The sequence below is a fragment of the Nannospalax galili genome, unplaced genomic scaffold (genome assembly GCF_000622305.1).
Source record: "Nannospalax galili isolate Female #2095 unplaced genomic scaffold, S.galili_v1.0 scaffold566, whole genome shotgun sequence".
Lineage (NCBI taxonomy): Eukaryota > Metazoa > Chordata > Mammalia > Rodentia > Spalacidae > Nannospalax > Nannospalax galili.
In genome coordinates this window covers 830,404-843,045 of record NW_008355811.1, presented here as the reverse complement: position 1 = coordinate 843,045, position 12,642 = coordinate 830,404, and the positions used below count along the sequence as shown (strand labels likewise).

General features: G+C 50.5%; 1 protein-coding gene across 1 annotated transcript in view; it reads left to right on the top strand.

Moving 5' to 3' along the window:
* Mmp17 (matrix metallopeptidase 17) overlaps window positions 1-12,052 on the top strand; it is a 29,127-nt gene extending 17,075 nt beyond the window's left edge. The window contains exons 7-10 of the mRNA XM_008853760.2: window positions 3,684-3,766; window positions 3,847-3,999; window positions 7,866-8,123; window positions 8,667-12,052. Of these exons, the coding sequence (XP_008851982.1) occupies window positions 3,684-3,766; window positions 3,847-3,999; window positions 7,866-8,123; window positions 8,667-8,974 (802 nt within the window). The 3' untranslated portion in view covers window positions 8,975-12,052. The remainder of the gene's footprint in view (window positions 1-3,683; window positions 3,767-3,846; window positions 4,000-7,865; window positions 8,124-8,666) is intronic.
* Window positions 12,053-12,642: the final 590 nt, after the last annotated feature.

Genomic DNA, 12,642 nt, shown 5'->3' with positions numbered 1-12,642 from the left:
GGGCACTGGGCTGTCAGACTTTCATGGCTGACACTCTGGACATTGGCACAGAGTTCTTGCTTTATGTCTCCACAGGTGTGCGGGAGTCCGTGTCTCCTACCGCACAACTGGACATCCCAGAGCCTGAGGAACCGCCCCTCTTGCCAGAGCCCCCCAACAATCGGTCCAGCACCCTGTAAGCCATGTCCCTTGTCACTATACCTTGGCCAGCCTTTTCCATGGTGCCCAATATGCTCCAGGGTCCTGAGGAAGGCACAGCTGCATGTACTGATCTGGACACTGGTTTCTTCTCTTAACCTGCCCAGCAGGGGAGGGGAGAGAGAAAGGGACTTGCTGTCCACAGGGGGCTGCAACCATGTGAATTTCAAAGTTTGTCTCACACAGCCTGGTTTACCAGGCACAAGATCCTGAGGGCTAGGAGATCACAGAAGGGTGACTGATCTGTCACCCAGTGCAAGGCATCTTGTCTCAGTGTTGGTGCCTTGGCAGGGCTGGCTGGGAGCTGGACTTGGCCAGACAGTCCTCCAGGGACATGTTTGTGCCCTGTCCCTGGGGTTTGGGTTCACAGCATAGCTGCTGGGTTCCTTAAGAGAGGGACTATCTTGAAAGTTAGCATAGCCAGAGTTCAAGCACCAGCCACAGCTTTCTGTTACCCAGTCAAAAAGTCCCATGGAAACTAACTTCAGCCTTAGAATTAAAGCACTCATAACCTGTCTAAGTTGAAGGTGACACAGGCACCTCTCAGGCCTGTCCCTTCTATTCCCATACCCCACACACTGTACTTCCACCTGGCTACCTTGCCAGGCCCACATATATTTGGGCTTCTGGTTTGGTTTCTAAGGTGAGTGGTCCTGCACTTGTCTTAGCTGTACACTGTGAATTGCTGCTGCCATCAAAACACTGTTCCAACATTTTTTGTTCTGATTTTCTTTTTTGTTTTGTTTTGTTTTGAGGCAGGGTCTCCTTCTAGCCCCAGCTGGCCTGGAACTCACTATGTAGACCAGGCTGACCTGAACTCACAGAGATCCTGCCTCTGCCTTTCAAGTGCTAGGACTAAAGTCATGTACCCCCACACCTGGCTCTGTTTTGTTTTTTGAGGCAAAGTCTTTATATAGCCCAAGCTGGCCTCAAACTCCTGACAATTTTATTGCCTCAGCCTCTCAAGTGCTGGAATTGTAGGTGTGGACCAATATGCCCAACCCCCATAGCTGCTCCAAGTTCATGCATGCAACAGGCATGTCATGTCCAGATGACAGCATTTCATAGCTCCCCACCCCCATCCTCCAACTCTTGCATTCTTTCCACCCCCCTTTTCCATGATGTTCCCTGAGCCTTGGAGGGGGTGATATATCTATTTAGAGCCAAGCACTCCACTATCACATTTTTGTTTTGTTTTTGTTTTTGTTTTGTTTTGGGCGGTTTTTAAGACAGGGCCTCCCTGTAGCCCCAGCTGGCCTGGAACTCACTGTGTAGACTAGGCTAGTCTTCAACTCAGAGAGATCCACCTGCCTCTGCCTCCAGAATGCTGGCTTTAAAGGCATGCGCCTCCACACCTAGCTCCACTATCACTTATTCTTGACATTTTTGACCAGTTATGAGACTCTGCATTTACCCCTGCCCACTGCCAAAAGAAGCTTCTCGGGGCTGGAGAAATGACTCAGCAGTAAAAAACACTGACTGCTCTTGCAGAGGACCCGAGTTTGAGTCCTAGCACCCACATGGTGACTAACAACTGTCTATAATTCCAATTCCAGGAGCTCTGATACCCTCTTCTGACCTCCTCAGGCACTGTATAACATTGGTGCACTTACATGCATACAGGCATTACACTCATACACATAAAATTAAAAGATAATAAAATATTGAAAAAAAAGCTCTAAGGCTGAGAGCACACTGATGTATGGGTATAGACATAAATATTTATTTTTATTTTTTGGTCTTTTTGACACAGGGTCTCCCTGTAGCCCCAGCTGTCCTGAAACTCACTATGTAGACCAGGCTGGCCTTAAACTCACAGAGATCCCACCTGCCTCTGCCTCCTGAGTGCTAGGATTAAAGGCATGTGCCACCATGCCCATCCAAACATAAATATTTAGAAGGCATGACACCATGTCCATTTAGCAAAACAACAGTAGTGTGTCCCCCACCCCCATCCCAGGACCTATGACCCAGTCCTCTTCTTCATATATATATTTTTTCTTTCACCATATATATATAAATTTTAAATATTGAAGCAGGATCTCACTAAGTTGCCCAGGCTTACCTTGGACTGACTGTAGTCCAGGCAGGACTCAGCCTTCTGAGTCCTGGGATTTTTCTGTTCAGAATGCCACTTATTTTAAGACTGGCTAGGCCTTAGAGGTATGCACAGCATATGTCGTCCTGAAAGAATGATTTTTTAACTACTGATGCCTCCACCCAGTCCTCCCTGGGTGGATGCGTATGTGTGGCCCCTGCTTGAGGGTTCTGCACTATGACAGAGTACTTCCCTCAGGCAAGTACTTCTGTTGGCTGACCCAAGACTGGGTCTGCACATGTGTTGAAGTTCAACAGTGCATATCCTGTGAGGCTCTCTGCTGTTGGAGCTCGAGGACTGCTGCCTCTCATTGAGAGCTGGATACCCATCAACTGAATGCATACCTGTTCCCTTAGGTGTTCCCTTAGGTCTCCATCAATGCATATTCTGCTGTCCCTGATCTTTGATTGTTACCCACAGCTCTGTCTGAATTCCCTTCTGTAAGGCAGAATTCTGGGGTCCTATGCTTGCACAGTTAGCACTGTGGTAGACAGAGCCCACAGCTCTCTGGGGTGTGACACCTGCTCCCTTCCCCTCTGCAGTTTGTACCAGTGAGCATGCCTCACCCCAGATTCTGCATGCTGAGACCCTTGTCCACCTGGGAAATGGAGAAGGTGCTCTTTCTTCCTTTCTTTTTTCTTTCCCTTCCCTCTATTTTAGACAGGGTCTCGCTATGTAGCCCAGTGTTATATGACTTTTCCTGGGAGGTCACAAAACAACATCTATTCACACAGGGCTCCCACACATACCAAAGAAATGATTCCAGTCTAGCTTAGTGAACCCGTGAGTTTATTGGGGCTTCTTACAGGAGTGTGGAGGGCAGCTGCATCACTGAAAAGCCCACCCCAGCATGGGTGAGGATTCAAAAGCTACATTCCTGGTTCTGCATGACTTAAAGGCAGCTCAGCCAGTTGGAGTCTCCTCTCTCCAGCAGTTGTTAAATCTTGGAGAAGGGCCTTGTGAAGCTTGTAAGTAACTTCTTGAGCCTTCTAAGTTTTGTTTACTGCCTTAATCTTAAGGAGCCTCCATCTGGGATGGAATGTTTTGATTCCCAGACAATTGCTATACAATACTGAGGCTGCCCAGGAACTGTTGATCCTTTCCTGAATATTTGGTTATAGGTATGGTGTGGCAACAAACCTGGTTTTTGTTTTTGAGATGGTCTCATATAGCCTAGCTTGGTCTCAGACTTGCTATGTAGCTTAACCTTGTTAGGCCTTCATTCTGGTTCACCTTCCTTGCCTGGTGGATATGCATACCACATGGACACAGGATCGCTATGGCCCCTTCCAGGATGCCCATGCCTGTGGTTCTAGGGGATGCAACTCACCCAGCTGCTCAGGTTGTGTGTGATGCCTCTCAGCCCACCTAGCATTCTGCCCTGCAGGCCCCAGAAGGATGTGCCTCACAGATGCACCACCCACTTTGATGCTGTGGCCCAGATCCGTGGAGAAGCTTTTTTCTTCAAAGGTAACCCCTGGGCCCTGTGAAATAGAAGTCCCCTTGGCCCAGACCCAGCCCCTGCAACCACCTTCCATTCTGTCCCTCAGGCAAGTACTTCTGGCGGCTGACCCGAGACCGGCATCTAGTGTCCCTGCAGCCGGCTCAAATGCACCGCTTCTGGCGAGGCCTGCCGCTGCACCTGGACAGTGTGGACGCTGTGTATGAGCGTACCAGCGACCACAAGATCGTCTTCTTCAAAGGTGGGTGGATCTTCCCGATGTGCCACAGCTTGCCCTGACTTGCTTTGATGTCCCCTGGCCTACCCCAGCCTCCCCTGCACCCGGATGGCCTTGGCTATAACCAGCCCCTTGCACAGACCTTGCACTCCCATGCTGGTCTGAGATTTGTTCCACTGGTCTGAGAGAGCTGTTCATTCACTGTGCATGCTTTTCTCTTTAGACTCTGTTGAGCACCAACTGTAGGGGGCAGTGCCGGCACACAATGGGACTTCAAAAAAAAAAAGAAGGAAAAAAGGAAAGTCCCTGCCATGGATGTGGGGGTGGGGAGGATGAACAACTCCCACCCTTAGGAGGAAATTAATTCTAGGCAGCATCAAAGGTGATAGGGGAGAGAAGACTAAGCCAGGCAAAGCCTGTCTAGGAATCTGCCATTGGGCAAAGACTGCAGGAACAGGGTCTAAGCCAGGGAACAGCCAGTGTGAAGGCCCTGAGTCGGAAATAGCCCTGCTGAATGCAAAGAACTAAGAGAGCAGCAGTTAGGGCCTCAGAGGGGCCAGTAGATGGGAGGGAAACCCCTGGCAGCAGCCTCTGCCTCTACAATCCCATCCAGTTCCCAACTCTGGAGAAAGCATCCCAGACTTCATCACTGAACCCCAACAGGATATAGCTCTTTTTTTTTTTTTTTTTTTTTTTTTTAAGCAGGGTCTCCCTGTAGCCCCAGCTGTCCTAGAATTCACTATGTAGACCAGGCTGGAGATCCATCTGCCTCTGCCTCCCCAGTGCTGGAATTAAAGGTGTGTGCCACCACGCAGGGCAGGATGTAGCTCTTATATCCACATCTATACCAAGGAAAGGAAAAGGAGCCCCTGGCCAGGCATGGTAGTGCATACCTATAATCCCAAGTAGCTGAGGCTACAGGGAGACTGCCTCAAAAAGACCAAAAAAAGGGGACAGTGGGGCTACAGGTGTCACAGTTGCTTAAGTGCTTGCCTAGCATGCACAAAGCCCTGGGTTTGAGCCCCAAAACTGCATATACCAAGCATGGTAATCCCGGCACTTGGAAGGTAGAGACAGGAGGACTATAAACTCAAAGTCATAGCTAGTTCAAGGCCAGCTTAGGTTACATGAGATCCTGTCTCCAAAAGGAAGCAGCAAGGAGGAGTAAATAGGCAAGTGTGAGGGTCTGAGCCTCCTGAGCCCATGCATGGGTAGAAATGGGAATCTTGCCAAGCATGGTGGCACATGCCTTTAACTTAGCACTCGAGAGGCAGAGGCAGGCAGATCTCTGTGAAATCAAGGCCAGTCTGGTCTACATTGTGAGTTCCAAGCCAGCTGGGGCTACAGGGAGACTCTGTCTCCAAAACAACAACAACAACAACAAAAAAAAAAAACAGAGAAAGAGAGAAAGAAGGAAAAAAGGAAGGAAGGGAAGGAGGGAGGGAGGGAGGGAAAGGGAGGGAGGGGAATCTTCCTATCATAGCTAGGAGACAGAAACTTGGAATCAGTATGGGCAGGTGGCTTCCTTCAACTCAAAGGGGCCTCTGCCTCTCCATCTGCAGGTGGTGACAGCCCTGGGCCACCCTCCCAGCTCATCCTCTGCCCAGATCCCTATGAAGACACCAGGGCTTCTAATCCAGCATGGCCTCCTAAATTAATTATTTGACTCTTTGCTCTGACAAACTACCTGACTCCTTTTGGCTCGCAGTTCCGGGGGATACAGTCCATCATGGAGGGGAAGGCATGGTAGCAGGAAAGTGAGACCGCTGGCCCGTATTGTGTCCACAGACAGGAAAGATGAATGCTCAGCCTGCTTCCTCTCTATTCAGGACCTCAGTCCACAGAAAGGTGCCACCCACATTCAGGGTGGGTCTTCCCCTCTCTACTAATCTACTCTTTTTTTATTTTAATATTTTTTATGTGCACGAGTGTTTTGCCTGCATGTAAGTGCACCCATGTTGTGCAATGCCTGTGGAGGTCAGAAGAGGGCATGAGGTCCCTGGAAGTGGAGTTACAGATGATTCGTTAGCCCCCATGTGGGTGCCAGGAACTGAACCAGGGTCCTCTGCAAGAGTAGCCATTGCTCTTAACTGCTAAGCCATCTCTCCAGCTCCTACTCTTATTTTTGTATTTTATTTTATTATTTTTATTTTATGTGTATGTGTGTATTGCCTGCATAGTAGGTAAGTGCACCCGTGTCATGCAATACCCACAGAGGACAGAAGAGGCTGTCAGATCCCCTGGAACCAGAGTTACGGACAGTTGTTAACTGCCATGTGGGTGCTGGGATTCGAACCCAGGTCTTCTGCAAGAACAGTCAGTGTTCTTAACCACTGAGCCATCTCTCTACTCCCTACTCTTAAAAAAAAAATCCCTCACTTAGCCAGGTGTGGTGGTGCAGGCTTGTAGTCCCAGCACTTGGGAGGCAGAGGCAGGCAGATCTCTGATATATAGACCAGCCTGGTCTATATAGTGGGTTCCAGGCCAGCTGGGGCTACAGGGAAACCCTGTTTCAAAAAGACCAAAAAAAAAAAAAAAATCCCTCACAGGCATGTCCAAAGGCTTGTCTCTTGGTGATTTCACCTCATGTATGTCAAGTTGACAGTATTAACCATCATGTCTCTTTCGTTTTTTGTTTTTTTGAGACAGAATCTCACTATGCAGCCCAGGCTATCTTGGTACTCACTATATAGCCAAGGCTAACTTAGAATTCACAGCAATCCTCCTACCTCAGCCTCCCTCCCGAGTGATACGTTTATAGGCATGAGCCACTATGCCTGGCTTTTTCTCTGACATTCTTATGCCCAGTTGAGACTGAGCTGTGAACCCCAACACAGGTTGTTCCTAAGTCCCCTCTGAAGCAGTGAGGCCATAGCACAGTGACTGTATACCCTCATCTAGTACACAGACCCAGACACCTTCACCTGTATCCTCAAGGCCCTATCCAAGATCCCCTGTGCACTATGGTGTCTTTGGTCTCCATTCTGAAACATTCCCTCAGCCTTTCAAGCGTTAGCCCCACTTTCCTTCCAGCCCCAGGCCATCTCTCAAATGTCCTGTTTCCTCTGGATCAGGAACATCATCCAGGGATGTTCTGAGCCCTCCTGGCTGGTGATGGGCAGTGGTAGCCTGTTACCAGGAAGCCCTTGGGGACATCTGGGAACCATCTGAGCATCTTGCCCTGGATCCATCCCACACACTGGTGCCCCTGAATGGAGCCTGTCTGGCTTCCCAGCACTGTTTTGCTCCAACCAGCACATTTGTCCTTGTCCTTGTTCCCACTGAGCATAGCCTAAGAGTTCTTCAATGTCTTGCTTCTGTGTGAAGTCTCACTTGTATTTGGGCCTTCAACCAAGTGCCCAGTCCATCTTTGCCATAAAGGTGTCACCACCTAGACTGAAAAAGTAGCTCAGCTGGTAGAATGCTTTCCTAGGATGCAAGGAAGTCCTGGGTTTAATATCCAGTACCCCATAAAACAGGGTGTGGTGGTGTATGCCTGTAATCCCAGCACTGGAGAGGTGGAAGCAGGAGGATCAAAAGTTCAAGGTCCTTTCAGTTACATAATGAGTTCAAGGCCAGCCTAGGTTACATGAGACTGTATCTCTAAAAAGAGGAGAAGGATGTCCCTACTCCTCACATGTAATACAAATGAAGCAAGAGTGAGAGGCATCTTGGCTTTGTTACCAAAGCAGCTCCCTAAGCACTGGTTACCTGAACAATCCATACTGGGTGTACAGTAGGTGCTCAGTAAATGTTTGAGAGGGCTTCTCCTTGGTATGGTAATGTGGAATGACCACCTTGCACTCCCACCTGGGCAAGGATGGAAGATATGGGGAAAAGTCAGGACTGGAGCCACTGCACCAGCCCACGGCTCTTTCTCTCACCCCCAGGAGACAGATACTGGGTGTTTAAGGACAATAACGTAGAGGAAGGATACCCACGGCCTGTCTCGGACTTCAGCCTCCCGCCGGGTGGCATCGATGCTGTCTTCTCCTGGGCCCACAATGACAGGACTTATTTCTTTAAGGACCAGCTGTACTGGCGCTATGATGACCACACACGGCGCATGGACCCTGGCTACCCTGCCCAGGGCCCCCTGTGGAGGGGTGTCCCCAGCATGCTGGACGACGCCATGCGCTGGTCTGATGGTGAGCGCCAGGCAGGGGACAGTGCTATTTGGCCTGTTTCCTTGTCTGTAGGATGGGTATCATACAGGACAGGGTTGTTGGGGGGAATTTTCTGAACAGTGGAGTGCCCAATTGCTTGTCCATGAGCTCTGAGGGGCCCTAGCCCTTGTTACTCTGGGCTTGTTACCTCTCCCTTCAGCTTCTCTCTGCTCCTACTCAGTCTCTCCACCCACACTGGCCTCTGCTTCTCCCTCCCCAGCACTAGACTTTGCACCTGCAGGTAGCTGCAGCAGTTTCCACAGCACCCCCAGCCACAACCCTCTAACCCTCCCAATACCAGTACAGCTGCACACATGGCAGAGTCTGGGTTAAACCCCAGCAAGGCAGAGTGGAGGTCACCAGTCTATTCTTGTGTTCCACAGGCTCTTCCAGCTGCCTAAGCCAGGCTTATGTCTCTGACAGGTGTGGTCCAGATAGCCTGTCTGTCTAAGATGTCCTCAGTCCCACCAGGCAGCTTCCCTGTGATGGAGACACCAGCTCAGCCTTCCTTCTGTCCCTCCACAGGTGCATCTTACTTCTTCCGTGGCCAGGAGTACTGGAAGGTGCTAGATGGTGAGATGGAGGCAGCACCTGGGTACCCACAATCTACTGCTCGGGACTGGCTGGTATGCAGCGAGCCACTGGCGGGTGCAGAGGATGCAGGACCTGGGCCACAGGGCCGTAGTGGGGCACAGGATGACCTGGCCATGTGCTCCTGCACTTCAGATGCATACAAGTCTGCGCTGTCATCGCTGCTGCTGCTGCTGCTACTGCTGCTGCTGTCACTGCTGTGGGGCCTGCTGTGGACCTCACTTCCCTCCCAGGCACCCTGAGGGCAGTGCTGGCTTTGAGGAATCAAGGAGCCAGGGACCTACCAGCCAGTGGACCCGCAGGGGACATGCTCCTTCCCTTCTTCCTTACTTCACTGAACCCAGAGGTGCTGTGCCCTCCCCTAGAGTGAACCCCAACTGGGACAGGACACCCTACCAGTGCACTACATACCCTTCCTGTCTGGAGCAGCCATGGCACAGTGCCCCTTCCCTCTTCTGTGCACCATACTGTTTCATTGCACCTTACCAGACCACTGACCAGCCCAAGGCCAGCTGTCACAGTCCTGGGATGCCTTGCCTGTGCCAGAGCAGCTCTAATACCTGCACATGGACTGGTGGGGGTTAGAGAGGTCCTCCTAGTGTCCATAGGGATCACTGTGCTATTTCACAGATGAGATTGTTGAGGCCCAGATCGGGGAACAGGGTGGGAAATGGGCACTCATCTAGGAGTCTGATCTAGTGCCACTTGCAGCAGCTGGTGTCATCTGCTAGTGCAGGAGGATCAGTCACACTCAGGACCTGCCTGCAGGTGCACAGATGTTGGCCAGGGCACAGTATCTAGGCCTTGCTCTACCCATCTGGACCACAGCCATCCCTCCTCATCCTAGATAGCAGGAAGTGGAAACTATGTCCTGTTACCTCCTTCTCCATAGTCAGGAGAGACTTGTGGGTCCTCCTGGGATGCTGTTGGGCAGGGATGTGCCTATGGAGACATCTCCCATCCTTAAGACTCCCTGCTAGTGCCCACTGCTGGATCAAGATGGCCCATGGGGCTCTAGGCTGAGACCCTGTGGCTTAGACTCATGACTGTCCACTCCCTTGGCTACAGGGAACTTCTAATACCTGAAGCAAAAATGGGGTTAAGTTATGGTAGGATGGTTGGTTGAGCCCAGGCCCTACATAGGAAAACGGAACATAGGGTGGCAGTGAAAGGGGCAGCTATAGGGATCCTCCATATGTCCAAGTTAAGGCAGCAAAATTCCCCTGGAGCTGTTACACTATCACCTCTTGGCCTGGACTTGGGGAAGTAGGAACTATGGAAGAGGAGCTGCCTGAGTGATGAGCCTTCAGGACTGGTCCAGGAAGGTCCTCCGAGTGGGACTGAGGTAGAGGATCAAATGACCAGAAGACAGGCAGCCACAGGGAGGAATTACCAGGCTCAGGAGTTCTGGGGGTGGGATGGGTCTGGGAACTGAGGACAGGCCCAAGGGCTGGGACACCCAGGTAGGCTTGGAGGCATAGTAAGTTAGTTCATTCACTGAACATGATGAGACCTAAATGATCACATACCCCTCTTCAAATGACCTAGTCCCATCTCAGATGAAAAAGTCCTCTTTGCACCCTGGTCACACCACACTCCTGGCATTAGTGCCACTTCTTGGATCCTGGGTCAGGCTTGTGCCCATGAGGATGCGTGAGCAGCCAAGGCCAGCTCCCAGCCAGGCCTGGGCTTCCTCCATCTCCCCTCCTCAAGCCTGGTCACATCCTGCACCCACCTGACCATACTCTAGAACTAGGCACAGGTCCCCCCCACCTGTCAGGCCAGAGAGGATAAGCTAAGGTTCTGAGGCTTCCCTGTTATGGGGTCACCCCACTCTGCCCTATATCAAAGCACGTTCTATGGTGTCCCATGTGGTCCATCAGTCTGCAGGGCACAGCCATCCTGGACGATAAGGGAGAGTCCTAAGATTCTTTGTCACACAACACTGAGAGCCAGGCCTGCAGGCCAAAGGTGTCTAGATGGTATCTCACTTTAAAGCCCAAACTCTAATAAAACTTTTCTATATTGGCCAGGCTACAGCCCAGTGGTAGAACACTTGACTAGCATGCAAGAGGCAGGAGGACTTGGGTTTGATCCCTACCACTCAAAAAAACAAAGCCTTTTTCATGCCCTTTGTCTTGAGTGAAGCAGTTAACAGACACAGTTCTATGAAGCTTTCCTGTGCCTGCCTGCTTCCCTTCATTGATGCAGACACAGATCTTCTGGTGGGGAGGGGTGTAGGTGGGTGCCAATGGTACTGGCTTCCTCCAGGTTGTGCAGCTGGAGCTAGGAATGCTCTGCTGGCCCTCTATATTTTAGAACATGGTGTGTACTCATGTTCAGAGACTGCAAGGAAAGAGAAGGAACATTCTCCCTCCCAAATAGTTGGAGAGAATGATGGTGGCCTCTGAGCACTGCTTCAGGTTCCTACAGACCATGCCTCCTCCTGAGGTCAGAGTCTAGAAACAGCCTGGAATGTCAGTCAGGCTACCCAATTCTGAGAACCCCCCTCACATACCCTTTTGTCCCAACCACACCCTCTCCAGGAAAGGAGCCAACTCAGTGCCATGCTGCCCTTCAGTTGGTTTCTAGCCTGGCACTACTACCCCTATGACTTTGGCCCCTGTCTGACCCTGTTAGCTTGCCTGAAGTTTCCTGGGGCCACACACATCCAGCTCTTGTCCTGCAGCAACATCTGGTGTGATACTATACAGCCTTCCCTTCTAGACAAGTCACCCTTAAATACACATGAGAAGTTCTGATTCATGGTCTGTGAGTCCCAGGCTGAGCTGGTCCTCTTCTCAAGTAGTTGCTAGCCTGTGGCCACAGCGAAACCCTAGGATGGGGGTAAGAGGGTTCACACCACCCAGTGAGGGCCCAGGACTCTGTAAGGGAAGCTGAAGTCTTATAAGTAAATGTATATTCTGTGTATGGGGGAGAAGCTCAGAACATATTGGCCACAGCCACTCCAGCTTCTGCTTTACAGGTAGAGAAACTGAGGTAGCACCTTAGTCTGCCCAGGTTATATACTCCCTGTTCCTGGTAGCTAGTAGCCAAGTTGGGGCCTATGTGCCTTCAGGTAGCCCCTATTCACATGTATCCCCTCCTTGCTGTGTCCCTTTATGGTCAAAAGGACACTGGGTTTTTGCCTTCTTACAAGGCACCATCTGGGCAGGCAAGATAGCTCAGTGGGTAAAGGTGCCTGCCACCAAGGCTGACAACCTGAGTTCGGGACCTATATTGTGGAAGAAGAGAACCAGTCCTGCATATTGTCCTATTTTATGTGCACACAAGATAAAATATGATTTTTTGTTGTTGAGAGGCACCATCATGGGGATGGAGAGATGGCTCAATGGTTAAGAGCACTGGCTCCTCTTGTGGAAAACCTGGATTCGACTCCAGCACCCACATGACCCATATGGTGGCTAACAATTATCTGTAACTCATTCCAGGGTATCCAATACTCTCTTCCCTCCTCTGTAGGCACTATATGACATGGGTACACTTATATACATTCAGGCATAATGCTCATACACAGAAAATTTAAAAAGGCTGGGTGTGGTGGCTCTCATCTTTAATCCCAGCACTTGGGGGAGGCAGAGGCAGGTGGATCTCTGTGAGTTCAAGTCCAGCCTGGTCTACATAGTGAGTTCCAGGCCAGCTGGGGCTATTGGGAGACATTGTCTCAAAAAAGACCAAAACTAAATAATTAATTAATTAAAAAATAAAAAAGACACCATCCTGTCCTGAGGGCTGTACCTTATGTCCTCTCCTAACCTTTAACATTCCCAGAGACCCCAGCACCATCACCTTGGGGTCAGGGGTACAATTTAGTCTTTAAGATATGGGAAGGTGGGCCACAGTGCTGAGAAGCACAGCAAATGTATCAGATAGAAGCAGAGCTGTGCTG